The following is a 17,057-nucleotide window of genomic DNA, read 5'->3' as shown; positions in this document are numbered from 1 at the left end:
CTTTAATCAGTTATTAATCAGTTATAGGCTATGTAACTAAACTTAACTAGCAGTTTGCTAAATCGTGACTAACCAAAGATGGCGTCCTAGGCGGTCACCGGTATTTTTTTAAGGCTATTACATGATACTTCACAGTATTTCAAATAATAACACAGTATTAATATGATATATGTTAGGGGAGAAAACCTTTTTAAAAAATAAATAAATAAAAAACACACAATGGATATATATCATGGCATAACCATTTAATACCATCACCATTTGATTTATTATTTTTTTATTTATTTTTTTTTTCTGTATGGTTAGGTTTTTGTTAGCAGCATAAATGATCAAATATGAATCATATACTGACAAAAAAAAAAAGTACAGAGACATCTATCAAAATCTAGACGTTTTGTTTTTTTGGCAATAACATGGTGTTTTGGACATGTTGTATTCACTGGAAGAGCTGTGTTGAGCAAAGGCATTGAAAAGGCTTGTTGTTAGCAAAAAGAGGTTTATATGTTGAATATTTGGGTTTTTTGATGTCTTCATTATGTGGAACATTATGTGTCCAAACTTCCCATAGTTAATCATTCACTAGGCAAATGTAAGAGATTACAACATGAACAGTTTAACCATTCAAAGATTAAGTGATAGAGTAACAAAAATCCACCTGTAGGTGTGAAAAGTTTGCTAGTGTTGTATTTTGCAGACGTCATTCTGCTGTGATTGTGGCATGGGTGGGTTTACCACCACAAACAACCTGTTCCCTAAAAATTGTCCATAAAACGATAATGGATGATTTCACGGACTGATTTGGTTAAAGTTTGATGGCCATTACAGTTATATAGCCAGAGGTTTACAGCGTTGGCTCAGTCAGCCTGTGGAAAGGAGGCTCATTCTATGGGAGACTCTACAAGAGGCCTGTGAAGTCTACAGGTAGGTGATACTCCATATACTCAAACCTCAACGTACATTAAACTCATCATTTATGAAATTAACGGAAACATCACAAGAGCTTTGACTATTTTCACACAAAAAGCAAAGAGAAAAATATAAGAAGGCAGAAATATTGAGCAGCATCCTTCCCATTGTTGCATCTTTTATATTGGAACACACACTGAACTCCGAGGATCGTAATTTGTGCTCTTTTGTTGCGATTTGTAGGAGGAAATAACACAATCTTTTGCTCTTTTCTGTGCGTGTGAGAAAATTGTAGTCTCTTGTGTGGTGGGTTTAATTTTGTTGGCTGCAGGCACTGCAGGTTTCTCTGAGATGTGCTGCAGTTCGTTCCCACACACAGCACAGTCTGACAGGATTTAATGTGGACAGTAGCAGGGCTTTGAAACTATGAAAAGGCGCTTTTCTGAGGAGGATTTCACTTCATACAAGCCTTTTTTTATTCCAAGTTTTCAAATTATAAATGCATGAAATCTTGCTGCCTTTGGCAGGGATACATGAAGCTACATTAAGCAACATAAAATGTAGAATACGAAAGAGCCAGGATGCATTTTGTAATTCTTTATAGTGCTCATTTTGTGCTCAAGTAATACAGAATCAGGAGCTGATTTACACTGGGAACCAATAAGCATGTGTATAATGATCAAATGAGCAATTCATTACAAGCAATTTTAGAAGCAAAACTAGAGTAGAAACAGCAGCGATGGAGGATCCTGATTAGCTACAATCTTCCTCAGAGGAATACTAACAGAACAATTTATTATGCTTTTTTGAATGCATAATCATTGCAAATATGCCTTGACTATGCATTTAGCAAGAAAGCAGAAAATGTTATTCAATCTCCTGCTGTTAGTATCTGCTTTATGAATTATGTTGTTACATAAAGGATATAAACGGTTAAAGGGCAACTTTAAGCATAGATTACATTGTACAATCATGGATTGCATAAGTTAATATGAGCACATCATGGTTATATGAGAATACACAAGCCCCATGTATCTTATCTGTTAGGTACAGTTAGTCCATCTTCTTTTTGTTTAATTAGCAGTTAGATTTAATCTATTTGTTTAAATTCAGTAATTCAATTGTGTTCAGGTTCACTTGATTGTTTCAGCTTGGGCATTTCACACTGTGAAACCCTAACCCTGGGTTATCGTTGTTCAAAACCTCACTTTTAACCCCAAGTGAAACGCTTGTAATTTTAAGGGGGTGGTTATGAGACCCTGCTTTTGCAGTGTTGACCCCACATTTTCATGTGAAACGTGTACAGTGTGAAACGAAACAGTGTTACTTGTTACTTGCAGTGTTGTTTTTCACACCTAGTTAACCCTGGGTCATTCTAAACCCCGGGTATACAGAATGCTGGGTTAGCTCGCGTCACGATTCCCACTTCTCATAATTTACCTAAAGTTAACAATTAACCCTGGGTATTCATAAGATGATGTTTCACACTGTACATGGCTAGATGCTGGGTTAATTTTCTTATTTGCATATTTGCTTATTTGCATTCTTATTTGTGTCAGTGTCATTGACTGGATGAACGCAGCATGCGACATGTTTTCATAACAGCTCTAGCATTGCACATCCTACAGTACACTCTCAGAAATAAAGGTACAAAAGCTGTCACTGGGGCGGTACCTTTTCAAAAGGTACACTTTTGTACCTATTAGGCACCTATTAGGCGATCTGGGTCAAACATCGCAGATGCTACCTGTTCTGAAAAGCCTCGGCAACAATCTAAAAAGCTCTATGACTAAAGGCATATCAGAATGTGGATAAATCAACTCATCAATCTGGCAACCCATGTGAGCGTTGACTCTGAGGAAGTGGAGAAGGGGGAAACCACTCTCTCCAATATTTTGAACTTTGACCGCTAGCTGTCAATATTACATACTGCACCTTTCTGATACATTTTTTTCCAATCAAATGCTGAAACGACAGAAACGACAGGAAGCTTAGGCTGCTGACTTGTTGCCTTGTATGGGGTTAGATCTCTACCACAATTCTGACCGCGAAAGATCATATTTTGAGCGCGCGAAAGTGCATTTTTTCAGTTTTGTGGAGAAAATGTTTGTCTCGCAAAGAAGATAAAGAAGATTGATGTCAAAGAAAGTATGATCTTTTGCGCTCAGAATTGTGGCAGAGATATAACCCCATAGCCTTGCTGCCTTATCAGACAATGACTTTGCAGGCAGCATTTGCGCACGAAGACACCTCATGAAACTGATTTGGGACACGGTTCTGAGGCAGTATAACGGTTTAATGATCTACAACAAAACAGAGTGAATGCATATTTAATTACTATAATACTGATGTCTCACTAGAAGTAACATCAAAAGTGGAAAAAGTTACATTTACACACAAACTGACCGCCAAATGCAACTTTCAGACACCATCTTTATTTTTTTTTTAGCTCAATCACAGAATGGAACGCACAGGATTGTGGGATATCAAAGACAGGGAAGGATACATCTGTGCAGCCAATGCAGTGACTGTCCAAATCACATGAATATGAGCCAAACCCTGGCAAAAAAGGGTTAAAAGCGGGGTTTAATGACAATAACCCGGGGTTACGTGCGAAAAGCCCTTTGTCAGGACTAGACGCTTTGCAACAGACACTCAATCCCGTTCCTAATATTTATCATGCTTCTGACAGTCATAGAAACACTGCATATAAACAGTCATTTCAACGTTTGAATGCAAAAATGTCAAATGATGATGGAAAACTAATTAGATTGAAGACGGTTTAATTCTTACCTTTATGGTCTGAAAAGTCCTTTGTCGACACTGACATTGCAAATATGCAAATAGAAACCTTAACCCGGGGTTTAGGTATGTACAGTGTGAAATGTCAGCGCCCTAATGAAAGCCCTAATTAATTACATGACTGCTTTCGGATAAGGCAGCAAAAAATGTAAACAAGCAATCTAAAAACTAGACATTGGCTGTTGTATGTTGCAGGGAAATGGTGCAGAAGTCTACTGTGCTGGGCCTTGCTTTGCTGCTGCTGGCTGCAGTCGGCACGTTTTTGGCTGTTTTCTTTTCGGTGCAGGGCAAGAAGGCCTCTCCTGAACCTGAACCTGAAAATGGTTACTTCAAGGGAGCGGTGGCAGCAGATGCTGGAACGTGCTCAGAGATCGGCAGGTTTGAACTCTGTTCTCCTTAATTGCACATTCACTTTTTGCCATCTATGACATGTAGTTTCTGTGAAATTGAAATAAAACGAATTAATTACGTTCACATTACATCAGAATTTACATTATTGTAAACAGAGGAAGGCCATAGGAGGAGATCACTGTCAAAACTTTTGTTTGGTAACATCAGAGATCGTATTTAATAGCTGAATCATCCACATTTCATCCTCCCATACCACACACCAAAGAAAGTTTTTAAGGATCACATCATGCATTAATTGTTTTTTTTAAGGTATCAGCTGCTAATGTTACATTTTTGTAATGCAGATAAACACTTTTCTTGTACTATTATTGGTTTGTGGCAATAACTCTATAAAAAGCCATGTGAGATGAAATAGTACAATGTTTTGTCAGGTTACTTAAAAATGTGCTGCAGGAAATAAAATCCACTTTAATTGGTTTTATGTAAGTGAGAACTATTATTTAATACCACTGAATCAAACTGAGCACACGGCTAATGAATGTCATTTTAAAGGTCACATCCGGTAGGAATAGATCCTTAAGACTCAACACCAACACAGGTGAATATAGGGTAAAAATGTTAACTAACAGGTATCATCATCATACATCCCCAGATGATTTATCACAATACATTAAGACAACTGTTTCGAATGACATGTTTTATGAAATGTTATGTAAACATGCAAATGAGGCATTATCTAATTAAATATGCACTCGTTTGCATACATGTCCAGAACAGAAATCTGAACACCAGATAAAGCCAGGTTCAAACTTCTTTCATTTGGTTGACATATTAGTTGAAGGTTTTTTACAGAGGAGATTTTGGATATCTCTTTTTATCACATAAATCAGAAAATATTGTCAAGAGCCAGGAATAAAGGAATGGAATGTTTTATAAATCAGGCGAATGACAAATAGGAATATAGATAGGAATAAAACTGTAAAGGCTGGTGTTTGCTAAAGTGGAGATTTGTGCAACAGAAAAACTTTGGGTATGTACTGTGATTAAAGTGTTTTTTCATTAAACTCTTTTAGTTGTTGGTGCATTCTGATATTTAAAATGATCATATCAAGGTTTGCATGCCAAATGCCCTCTCTGTGTGTCCTCCAGGGATATCCTGAAGAGAGGCGGTTCCGCTGTAGATTCTGCCATTGCTGCTCTGCTGTGCGTGGGATTGATGAATGCCCACAGCATGGGCATCGGAGGAGGGCTCTTCTTCACTATTTATGATGCCAAAACAGGTATGCAGTCACTATTCCTACCTGTCTGATTCAACCTGACACACCAGTCTGCACTGTCACTGTGTGTATATAAAGAATTTCTGCACATACTTTAATGATCTATTTTTATCATTTTATTTTTTAATATTTAATATAATTTATATTTAATAATATTTGCAACTTTTGTATTAAAACTACACTGTAAAAATGATAAGTTGACTTAACTTAAAAAATGAAACCCGTTGCCTTAAAATTATTAAGTAAATAATAATTAAAAAAATTAATTAAGTGAATTATCAAGTTTTTAAATTATTATTTACTTAATAATTTTAAGGCAACGGGTTTCCTCAATTTTTTTAAGTTAAGTCAACTTATCACTTTTTACAGTGTATTGCATTTTGATATTATATTTGCAACTTTTATTTTTTGTTTTTTATGCACACTGTACAAATAAAATGTAAATAATATAAATGTTAAAATGCGTCTGTGTGTATATGAAGAGTTTATACACATTTTAATAGTTTAATCTATTTTATATTATTTATTTATTTTTTATAATTCTATAATAAAAATACTAAATATTTAATATTTACATTTTTGGATTTCTTTATATTTATAGATTATTTATTTGATTTTGCATGCAGGAAAAGTCGAAACCATCAATGCACGTGAGACGGCCCCTGCAAACGCAACCAGAGACATGTTTGGAAATAGTACAGACCTTTCCCAGAAAGGTATCTATTAACTACATTACATTAACTGGGAAAATCATTAGTGAAACAGGATTTAGACGCTGAGTGGCCTCGTGATACTGTGCTAGCATGGAGAGATAAGCATCAAAAGCTACCATCACAATTTCAACAATCAATGACTCACAGTACATCAGGCTCTACATATGGTTAATATAGGACTTTTCCAGGAAAACCGTAAAACTGCATCTCAGTTCATTGTGTCACAAAGTATGTAGTGTTATTAACTGGTGCATTTTTATTTTTCTTAAGTTCAGTGTTTCAGATCTGTTGGTGGTTTTAAATAATAAAACATGGAATAAAGTGTTTAAAAAATTCATCCACAGGTGGTTTGTCCATCGCTGTTCCTGGAGAGATTCGGGGGTATGAAATGGCCCATAAACGGCATGGCAAGCTTCCATGGAAAGAGCTGTTTTTACCAAGCATACAACTGGCCAGAAACGGCTTTCCTGTTGGCAGAGCATTGGCAAGTGCCATTAACTCGAAAAGAAACATCATTACGGGTGATAAGATGTTATGGTGAGCACACGTGGATATTTTCAGCCAAGATGTTAAGCATTAAAAAATAAGTATACTTTTAACAAGGTGCACAAAGTAATTTGTCTTTGATATGACAGTGGGGTGATATTAGGGGGTTTTATATTATAAAAACATTTATATAATGTAATTTGTAATATGGTGTATATCCACTTTTAGCCATTGCGTTTATGCACAAACATTTTCGGTTCGGTTCCTTAGTTCTGTGTTCTGCGATTCCACCGGGAACATCCTACAGGAAAACGACACCATCACCTTCACAAAACTGGCTGACACTTATGAGTTCATTGCAGAGAAAGGGGCTGATGATTTTTACAGCGGACAGCTTGCTGAGAACCTTGTGAGGGACATCCAAGCTGCAGGTTTTTATTCACACATATGTCTATTCTATGATTTGGTTTATCAATACCTAATCTGGACTAAATCAAAAGCGTGGTTGGATGACGTGATTTAGCCCAGGGGTTTTCAAACTGTACCCCAGAGGACCTTGTATGTGAACTATGCGAACAGCAATAAATAAAAAACACTACAGAAATAAAATACAGTATATATAAACATACACTGTATATGCATTGTTTAAATTTGAGTTCTTATGCACAATGAATATAGATAAAATTTACATTTTATTATTACAATGTAAGTTATATATGTTTATATGGATTAAAGTTTGTTTAATCTGCATGGATAAAATGTAAATATAATTTTTTTTAAGCACAAACTGCACAAATAGGGTCTGTATTAATTAAAAATATCATAATATTTAAATGTCTGAAATCCCTTGAGCTAACCTTAAAAAGTTTCTTGAGTCTTCTTCTTTAGTCTCAAGCCTTAAAGGGATAGTTCACCCAAAAATGAAAATTTGATGTTTATCTGCTTACCCCCAGGGCATCTAAGATGTAGGTGACTTTGTTTCTTCAGTAGAACACAAACAAAGATTTTTAACACAAACCGTTGCAGTCTGTCAGTCCTATAATGCAAGTCAATGGGCACACAATCTTTGGGAGAAAAAAAAAACATGCACACACAAATCCAAATTAAACCTTGCGCCTCGTGACGATACATTGATGTCCTAAGACCTTACAATGTATGTAAGGTAAAAAATGATATAAATACTGTTCAGTTTCTCGCACAAACCGATCATTTCGTGTTTTAGGACATCAATGTATCGTCACGAGCTGCAAGGTTTAATTTGGATATGTGTGTGCATGTTTTTTTTTCTCCCAAAGATTGTGTGCCCATTGACTGGCATTATAGGACTAACGGACTGCAACGGTTAGAGTTAAAAATCTTTGTTTGTGTTCTACTGAAGAAACAAAGTCACCTACATCTTGGATGCCCTGGGGGTAAGCAGATAACCATCAAATTTTCATTTTTGGGTGAACTATCTCTTTAATCTCACTCAAAATCTTGACCCAGGAATACATTCTGCTATCTATAGTCTTTGGTAAAGATCTACATTTTAGAGCCACATTTTTTATTTCCTGTCAGATGTACTTGACTGGCCGTATTAGTGAGTTAAAGATGTTAAGTTGTGCAGTTTCTAGGCTTAGGTTGTGGCTGACGTGTTGTGGTTCATTGATTTCCAAAAATTTTACATCCCACTAATTCCTGCAGTGCTGTCAATAGTTCACCCAGGCCGAGGTGTTGAAGGATAACACACAATTGGTTGTTAATGACTAAATCAATAACTCAGTAGGTTTGATCTCATTAAATTGCTGAGCATTATGCGTCATACGGGCATCTGTGTCGTGTGTGTTGCAGACGGAATTATAACTCTGGAGGACTTGAGAAATTACAAACCCTTGCTGGATGAATCCCCCCTCACTGCCACTGTGGGTGAATACACAATGGTGACACCAAACGCACCTGCCAGCGGCCCAGTCCTCACGCTGATACTCAACATCCTGAGCGGTAGGTACAGAGTTCACACACTGTACAGCCTATCCAGGGCTGCCTTTCCCAAAAGCATTGTAACCCTAGATCGTAGAACCATTGCCACCAATGGTCACTGTGCCTGAAATCACTTTTATATATAGGGGCATTTAATATATAGCCTGCAATTTAAATAATATAGGCTAAACTAAGGTGTTTTTCTAAATTTCTGCCCACTAGAAAAAAAAAAAATGTTGAAATGGTTCCAACATGTCACGCAAACAGTTATTGGGATACTATTATAGTTTTTTTTTGTTTCTATATTTTCCATTGTTGTTTTAATTTTAGTTATGTTTTTGTAATTTAGTTGTATTTCTTGTCATTTTTATAATTTTATTATTTTAAATGTCTGTATATTTTTATAATTTTATTTCAGTTTTAGAAATGAAAAATTTTGCCTTGTCAACTAGTTGAAAAAAATATTCAAGGTTTTATTTATTTTAATTTATTTCAGTTACATTTATTTTATTTCAAGAAACAAAAATGTTTCCTTTATGGTTTTGGTTTTACTAAACTACCATGACCGAAACTCAATATCGATTTTAGCGATTTTAACAACCAGCCAGTAAATATAAATCTGTATAGTAGGTTTATTGTTCATTCGAGTTGGACATTTCCGAAAAATGTCTCGCTGTTCTGATTCGGCACTGATTCCCTCGCTAGCGAGTTCAAGATTGTTTCGTAAGACTTTCAAAAGAATCTGTTCATAAGAGTCATTTGTTCGCAAATTAGACATGACGGCTCATGCTGTGTTCATTGTCGCATTCAGATTTTTCCTGACTGGATTTCAATTTTTGTTGCACACAAATGTTATGATATAATGTTTACTATTATATTTGTTTATATTTTTGTTTGTATTATTAGTCAGTTGACCTTCCTCTGTGTTGAAAACAAGTTTCCATATAAACCAACGTGGATCAGCGTGAAAATTTGGTGTTTTTAGCAGTGAGAGGAATCATCTGATTACTGATTACAGGATGACCACTGGTCAATCTTTAATGTTCTTAACTGTTTCCTCATGTCGAACAGTGACTTCAGAACATCCCAACTTTTCTTTGCTACAAGCCATTAAAATCCCTCCACGCTTCGCTCCTGTCTCCCACACCGACTCTAACGTGGGCTGTTTGCCACTAATTGGACACAAACCAAGCATGGAAAAATCCATGCAGTCAGCGTGTTCCGACCCTTTCCTTGGGGTTCCACCAGTAGGGGATACTCTGAAGCAGCCTGTCATCTGAGATTCATCAGCTTTGCTTTCTTGCGGCGTGCTGGACGCTCTCCATGGCTCTGTGTCTTGGTCTTTTTCAGACACCCACTCTGTAGCTTTACTGATGAGATACTTAGTCATTAAGTTGCTGCCAGACAGGGCACGGCTGTGGATAAACACTGTTAGAACTTGTTTTTTTCACAATATAGCTTATGAAACATCTTCCATGGAGAATCATTCATAATTGTTCAATTATTTCAAATAGATGGGTCTGGCATGAATGGTCAAGACAATTTGAGGAGTTTTCAGGCACTAAAACTGGGTCAGTTGTCCAACAGTAAAATAATAGTTGACCTAAAACTGAAAATGATGTCGCCACTTACTCACTCTCATGTAATTTCCTAACTAACCCATATGACTGACTTACTTTAGTGGAACACAAATGAGATGTTTTGCAGAATGTTCTGCAGCATTTTCAGGCTTTAAGAACTGAAATGTTCCATAATAATCCCATTTGTGCTTCTGTATATTCAGATTTGATTAGATGAAAGAGAAAAACAATTGCATTTGGCTTCACTGACGTCACAATAAATAACCACATATTGATTACCCAGCTAACAAAAATATGTTCTAAGAACGTTTTGCTAACATTCCCATTATGTTATCAAAATGTTATTTCTGAGTGTTCTCAGAACGTTCATACACTGTAAACTTAAAAAAATTGAGGAAACCCGTTGCCTTAAAATTATTAAGTACAAAAAAGGTTAAGTGAACTTGAAAATTCAAATTTCAATTCAGTCACATGTTTGACCTAGTTTCTTTAGTTCCCCTATTGGTTAATTAGATCCTCACCTGTTTCTGTTTCCCCTTTGATTACGTTTATTACTTAAAGCCTGTGTTCTCCCGTCATTCTTTGTCTGCTATTGAGTTTACCATATGTGTTTACTACTCTTTTTTCCTGGAATACTGCTGTGGATTATTAATAAAAGACTTTTGTTTGTTCCATTCATCGTTGTGCGCCTCCTTAGCATACACGACCGTAACAGAATAGCATGAGCTCTCATTCTCTTTCCTCAGGTTACAACTTCAGTTCAGACAGTGTCTCCAACACTGAAAATAAAACCCTCACCTATCATCGCATAGTAGAGGCGTTCCGGTTTGCGTATGCCAAGAGGAGCGTCTTGGGGGATCCAGAATTTCTCAACATCTCCAGTGTAAGTTGTAATGAAAGCGATAATTCATAAAAAAAAAAAAAAAGGAAAAAGAAAAATTCTGTCGTTTAGTCAACTCATTCCTAACCTGTATGATTTACGTTCTTCTGCAGAACACAAAGATATTTTATATCATGCCTGTTTTGTCTTTCTTTTTTCCTGTATCATGCCATTTTATTTTTGATATTTTTATATAATTTATTGAATTTAATTTCAGTTTTAGTCATTTTAAAACTTATTTTATTTTATTAGTTGCCAATGGAACATTTCTTAAATTTAAGGCAACTTTTTTTTTTTTTCCAGCTTTATTTCAATGATCAAAACTGATTTTTAATGAGTTTAGTTTTAGTTAACATTAACAATGCCATTTTGGACTGAATTGATATTATGTGGCCAAAAACAGTTCTTCAAAATATCTTCCTTTTGTGTTCTTCAAAAGTCATACAAGTTAGAAACGAGAACAGAATTTACAGTTTTGGGTGCACTATTCCCTTAAATGACTTTTTTATCAGTTGAATATCCCTAAACCTCAACCAACATGCATTATCTTAATGTAAAAATGCTCTCATGTATCTTCAGCAGCTGTTCACATTGACACAGGCATATGTTCGTCAGCTGTGATCAAAGCCATCGCTGAACCCGGCGTGCTGTATCTCACACTAATCACAGAGCATGAAAATAGTGCGCTATTGAACAGCTCATTGTGCATTCGCCCTTTTGATCAGCTGTTCTTTCAAGCTGTAGATTATTGTGCCGCCAGCAGGGCTGCAATAATGATCTGCTTACCACCTCTTTCTCGCTGACAGTTCATCCAGAACATTACCTCGAAGGACTACGCTGACATGATACTCCAGAAGATCACAGATAACATGACTCAGCAAGAGAGCTACTATGAACCCGAGTTCTACCTTCCCGACAATCACGGCACATCGCATGTTTCAGTGGTGGCAGAGGACGGCAGCGCGGTCGCCGCCACCAGCACCATCAACCTATAGTGAGCGTTTGCCATCTCAAACATCTGTCATTATTTAGTCAGAGCGTTTACACTTTTCAGGAAAATCAGCTTCTAATTGACTTACTCATTCATATTTGTAAATGATATCATATTCTTTTTATTCTCACAGTTTTGGCTCCAAGGTTATGTCAAATTCAACTGGAATTATACTGAACAATGAGATGGATGACTTCAGTTCTCCCTTGATCACCAATAACTTTGGGGTTCCTCCTTCTCCCAACAACTTCATTGTCCCAAGTGAGAAAACATGATAACAACTATTGGCAATAACATATTTTTGTAGTATGTATACCATAAGCCACATGAGGCCATACTTTACATTGAGTTTAATGCACAATGTTTTCTTAACATCAATACATGTGGTAAAATTACTGTAACAACAATATTATAAAAACCACAATATTAGTTCATATAGATTAGTTGATATCCGCTAAAGGGGAGATATTCTTAACTTATGTAACAATTTTTACTATTAACTAATATAAAATCAGTCATTTAAACTTGTATAACCAAATATATTAATATAAATATCAAATATAATACATATTATAACAATAATAAATAGAAGAATAGCAATAATTATAAATGAATACATTTAATAAATCTAATCAGAATTAGATTAAAAGTGCAAAATAACCATGCTTATTTATGAGATGAATGGCACACAATTATTACCATTACATTATGCTGTTTCAAATATGTATTTTTTTTGTATTTTTTTTTTTTTGTATACTATGCAGTATGCATTATGCTGGTACCTAATTTCAAAACACAGCCATGAACTTGAGTGTATCTTTGAAAATTTTGCTTTAATTGTTTAATTCTGTTGCTTCTCATTTTTGCTTAGATAAAAGGCCCATGTCTTCTATGTGTCCCGCCATCCTGCTAGACAAAAACAATAAGGTTAAAATGGTGGTCGGAGGCTCTGGTGGAACAAAGATCACCACGGCAGTGGCCAAGGTGCACTTGCATTTTATTGTAGTCTAGATGGTTGTGCTGGGCATAGTTCAGAGCTTATCAACTCATACATAACTGACATCTTCTGTGCAGGTGATCTTAAATGCACTGTTCTTTGACTATGACTTGAAGAAAGCGATAGTAGACCCGAGATTTCACAATCAGCTCAGTCCAAACACCACACAAGTAGAGCCAGACTTCGACAAGGTGGGTGTAGCACATATACAGGTGCCATTTTATACAGTAATACTAGATATATGACTGAAATACTGTACATCTCCTCTGTGCTGTACACTGTAAAAAAGAAACAAAAGAAAGAAAGAAACATGAAATTTATGGTAAAAAAAATGGCAGATGTGGTTGCCAAATTTTTACTGGACTGAATGTAAATTTACAGTAAAAAAAACATATTTCATTAACTGCTATAATGTTAATATATGAATCTACTGAAGTACTAAAATCTGTTTTGTACCTTTATAATACGCTGACAGCCACCATAAAAACACCGGTGGTAATGAGAAGTCCACATGATGAATCAAAGTTACTTTTCCACAAGCTAATATATAGAATATCATTATATACAGAAGAATATTAATATGTAGAAGACAGTTATACACACAAATACAAAACACCATATTGGTAACACACAACACTAAAATAATGCAATAAACTAAGAATAAACAGTTGGTTCAATGAAAAAACATCTAATGTGAGCTGTCACATCAGGGACTTGGAAATGTCAATTTATGTTTTTTTTCACTGTAAATTTAACAGTATTTAAATGTAGTTAGTTACATTCATTACAGTTTTTCACTGTGTGTATATAGTAAGAAAACCAACGAACAGTTTTTTTTTTTTTCTCAGCATTTTTCCAGTAAAATTACATTTTGTTTACAGTGTAGGTGAGTGTTTTTGAGTGTATCCACTTATCTGTGGTCACATTTTGCCCTAAAATGAAATTATTGTAACCACAGATTCTTTTAATGTTGGAGTGAAACATCACCCAGATATTTTCTTTGGTTGTTCTGAATACACATGTGGTTTCAGCTAAGCACAACCCACTCATTATCAACCCACAGGCCATTTTGGAGGGTCTTGCTGCGAAGAACCATGTAATAGAGGTGTTGAAGTCCATGGGCGCAGTGGTTCAGGCGGTGGTGCGGTACAGTGCTGGCCTCAGCGCTGAGTCAGACCCCCGTAAGGGAGGATATGCAGCTGGGTACTGACATCCGACTCAGCGATCCACGTCTCCGGTCCAGCTGGAGGCAATGGAGATGCTACTTTGAGACCCCAAGGACACTTTCCCCTCATGCTGCTCTGAAACAACCAAGTGCCTCCGTCAGAGATACAGGCGAATCAGCTCTGGACAATCAAAAGCTCTGCACACTCCATTTTCAGTGAATGAGGAATAAAACACACTCACAATGGAAACGCACCATCTTTCTTCAGCTATTTCTTCCGATAACGTTCGTTCATCAAAATCTCTACAGATCTTCTTATTGATTTCTGCTAATAACCGTGTTGTGATGGCCATTCTGAACTTTCTTGCGTGACTTCTGTCCATACTGAGATTTACATCCTGGCAAGAGAACATTTTTGCAAGACTTAGCAGGAGCGTCTCAGGGGAGGAAGTTTTAATCAAGCTTCTAATAAGAGCTGAAGCGTGAACAAGAGTTGAAATGCTCGTTTTAATGTCCCACGAGTATGTGGTCCTACCCACAGGCACCGGCCCGACATCAAGCAGCATCATTAATGCTGAAGTTGTGGGGGACAGAGAAAAATCACATAAACAGTCCTTAATTAAACTTTCAAAATTGTACTGAACTAGAAAGTAACTAATAAAATGTATGTACAGTGTATTAAATTAAAGGAGGAGTCCACCCAAAAATAACAGTTTAGTCATTCCAAGCCTGTATGGCTTTCTTTCTTCTGTGGAACAGAAAAGAAGATATTTTGAAGAATGTTGCTAAGCGAACAGTTTCGGGTCCCATTGACTTTCATAGTCATTTTTGTCCACACAATGGAAGTCAGTGAGACCCAGAACCATTTGTTTTCCAGCATTCTTCAAAATATATCTTCACAATATATATTTTTATATAATATATATTTTTCCACAAAAAGAAATGCATACAGGTTTGGCATGACAGGAGGGTGACATAAACAATGACACATTTTTGGGTGGAGTATCCCTTCAGTTTAACAAACTGTATGTAATTTGTTGCCTGTGACTTTTTTAATCTAACATGTAAAATTTTCTATATGGCACATCAAACAATTTTGCCAAAATTCCAAGTATACAGTGTACAAAACCATGTTATGAATTATTAGTTGTTATTATTAAAACTAAAGTATTTAAATGAATTAGTAAAATTATTAATTTCCCACACCTAAAATGGTAGCTGTAAGGTTGTGTAAGTGGCTGAATTAAAATGCCGTAATTGTTATTAGAATAACGGTAACACTTTACAATGAGGTTCATTAGTTAACATTAGTTAACAATATTAGTAAACATGAACTAAGAATGAACAATACTTCTACAGCATTTATTAATCTTAGTTAATGTTAATTTCAGCATTTACTAATGCATTATTAAAATCACAAGTTGTGTTAGTTAACATTAGTTAATGCAATGTGAACTAACATGAACAAACAATGAACAACTGTATTTTCATTAACTAACATTAACAAAGATTAATAAATAGTGTAATAAATACATTGTTCATTGTTTGTTCATGTTAGTTAATACAGTAACTAATATTAACAAATGACACCTTATTGTAAAGTGTTACCAGAATAACTATTACAAATACAATTTCAAAACTGTTTCACTAAATTAAATTATTCTGAATAGCAAAGCTTTTTCTGACTAGTTTGTGAAAATGTAAAAAATGTGCAGCACAATAAGACTTTGGAGTGGCATAGTTCATTACTAAACATAATACATTTAACATTAATTTATTTAACATATTTTTTCCCCCCTCATTTACATTAAAAATGTTTATTGTAAGTGTAAATCATTAATGTTTTCCCCGATGTATGTATGTATGTATATACTGTATAAATGTATAAATAAAAGGAAATGTGTGCCAAACCAAAAACATGTAAGAATGAAATAAAACGTTTGTGATTTGTATGTTATGAACATATGCATGTGGACATTGTGCATTTTCTGGAAAAAAAAATGCGTAAAATATAAACTGCTACAAAGGTGCAGAATATGTGCCTTTGAAGTATTTTGGATGTGGCTTACCTGCAGATACTAATTCTTATGCTAAACAGTGCCTGATGCTATTAGCATCCGGTCACTAATATCACTTTGGTCAAACATAGCTAACACCAAATGAACTAGTATGCATTTTTCTAGTTCACAGCCATCCGATGCTAAAATGTCTCCATTTTTGTGGCCTCTGTGACCTATTTATTTCAGTAACTCACAGTTTTGAGGCCAGACGCAGGATATTTCAGCCTCTGCGCTCCAGAAAGGAAAGCTGATTTGCACTTTAAACAGAAGTTCAAAGCTTGTCATTATTATAGCGGCTCATATCATAGCTGTTATTAAAGGTCATGTTGTGAAGTCTGTTTAGATCATGTTTTCATATAGCAAACTCTACACAAGTACACAGACATATTTTGAGCACAGTCCCTGCCTCTTCATTTGCCAATATTTTAGCATTGTCTTGTGCTTTTCGGGGGCGTTTGTTCCCGTCGGGTGGCTTTGAGAGCTGTTGGGTTCGTGCTGCTAGGAAAAGGTCAGGCTCTTTCACTGTTCCCGGCCCTCCCATAGGGGCTGACAATAAAGCCCTGTCACGTGGCACTCTTTGCTACAACGGCACCACCATTTAGCCCAGAGCACAGCCCAGACTTTTAGTCTAATTTTTGAGGTGGAACACAGTTTGAGACTATACAGACCCAGATAGCAGGTTCAGACATTGGTTTGCTAATGATTTTATGACGGTTGAAGACAGCTTATATCTGCTGCATTCACATCCAGTCAACAAACTGTAAGGTTATGGCAAATAATATTGAGTTTAAAGGTTCACCTCATCCTGAATGCAAATTTAGGCAAAATTTTGCAGGCAAAAAAGGTCCATTTTCTATTATCAACAATGTAATGATGTATGGTGCGCACGG

General features: G+C 35.8%; 1 protein-coding gene across 1 annotated transcript; it reads left to right on the top strand.

Moving 5' to 3' along the window:
• The first annotated feature begins 767 nt into the window (after positions 1–767).
• ggt1b (gamma-glutamyltransferase 1b) lies at positions 768–16,072 on the top strand. Its single transcript, XM_058790059.1, has 13 exons — positions 768–921; positions 3,904–4,086; positions 5,209–5,339; positions 5,963–6,052; positions 6,394–6,586; positions 6,806–6,966; positions 8,366–8,515; positions 10,821–10,957; positions 11,761–11,948; positions 12,079–12,206; positions 12,817–12,929; positions 13,020–13,133; positions 14,006–16,072. Exons 2-13 carry the CDS (start codon positions 3,908–3,910, stop codon positions 14,150–14,152), a joined length of 1,731 nt encoding a protein of 576 aa, XP_058646042.1. The 5' UTR covers positions 768–921; positions 3,904–3,907; the 3' UTR covers positions 14,153–16,072.
• Positions 16,073–17,057: the final 985 nt, after the last annotated feature.

The sequence above is a fragment of the Onychostoma macrolepis genome, chromosome 10 (genome assembly GCF_012432095.1).
Source record: "Onychostoma macrolepis isolate SWU-2019 chromosome 10, ASM1243209v1, whole genome shotgun sequence".
NCBI lineage: Eukaryota > Metazoa > Chordata > Actinopteri > Cypriniformes > Cyprinidae > Onychostoma > Onychostoma macrolepis.
This window is presented reverse-complemented; position numbering and strand designations above follow the sequence as displayed.

Bases quoted from the DNA above. Each gene is read 5' to 3' on its own strand.
- ggt1b (XM_058790059.1), top strand. From the start codon at position 3,908: ATGGTGCAGAAGTCTACTGTGCTGGGCCTTGCTTTGCTGCTGCTGGCT. The intron at 4,087-5,208 runs GTTTGAACTCTG...TGTGTCCTCCAG, and splicing joins ACGTGCTCAGAGATCGGCAG to GGATATCCTGAAGAGAGGCG. The intron at 11,949-12,078 runs GTGAGCGTTTGC...TTATTCTCACAG, and splicing joins ACCAGCACCATCAACCTATA to TTTTGGCTCCAAGGTTATGT.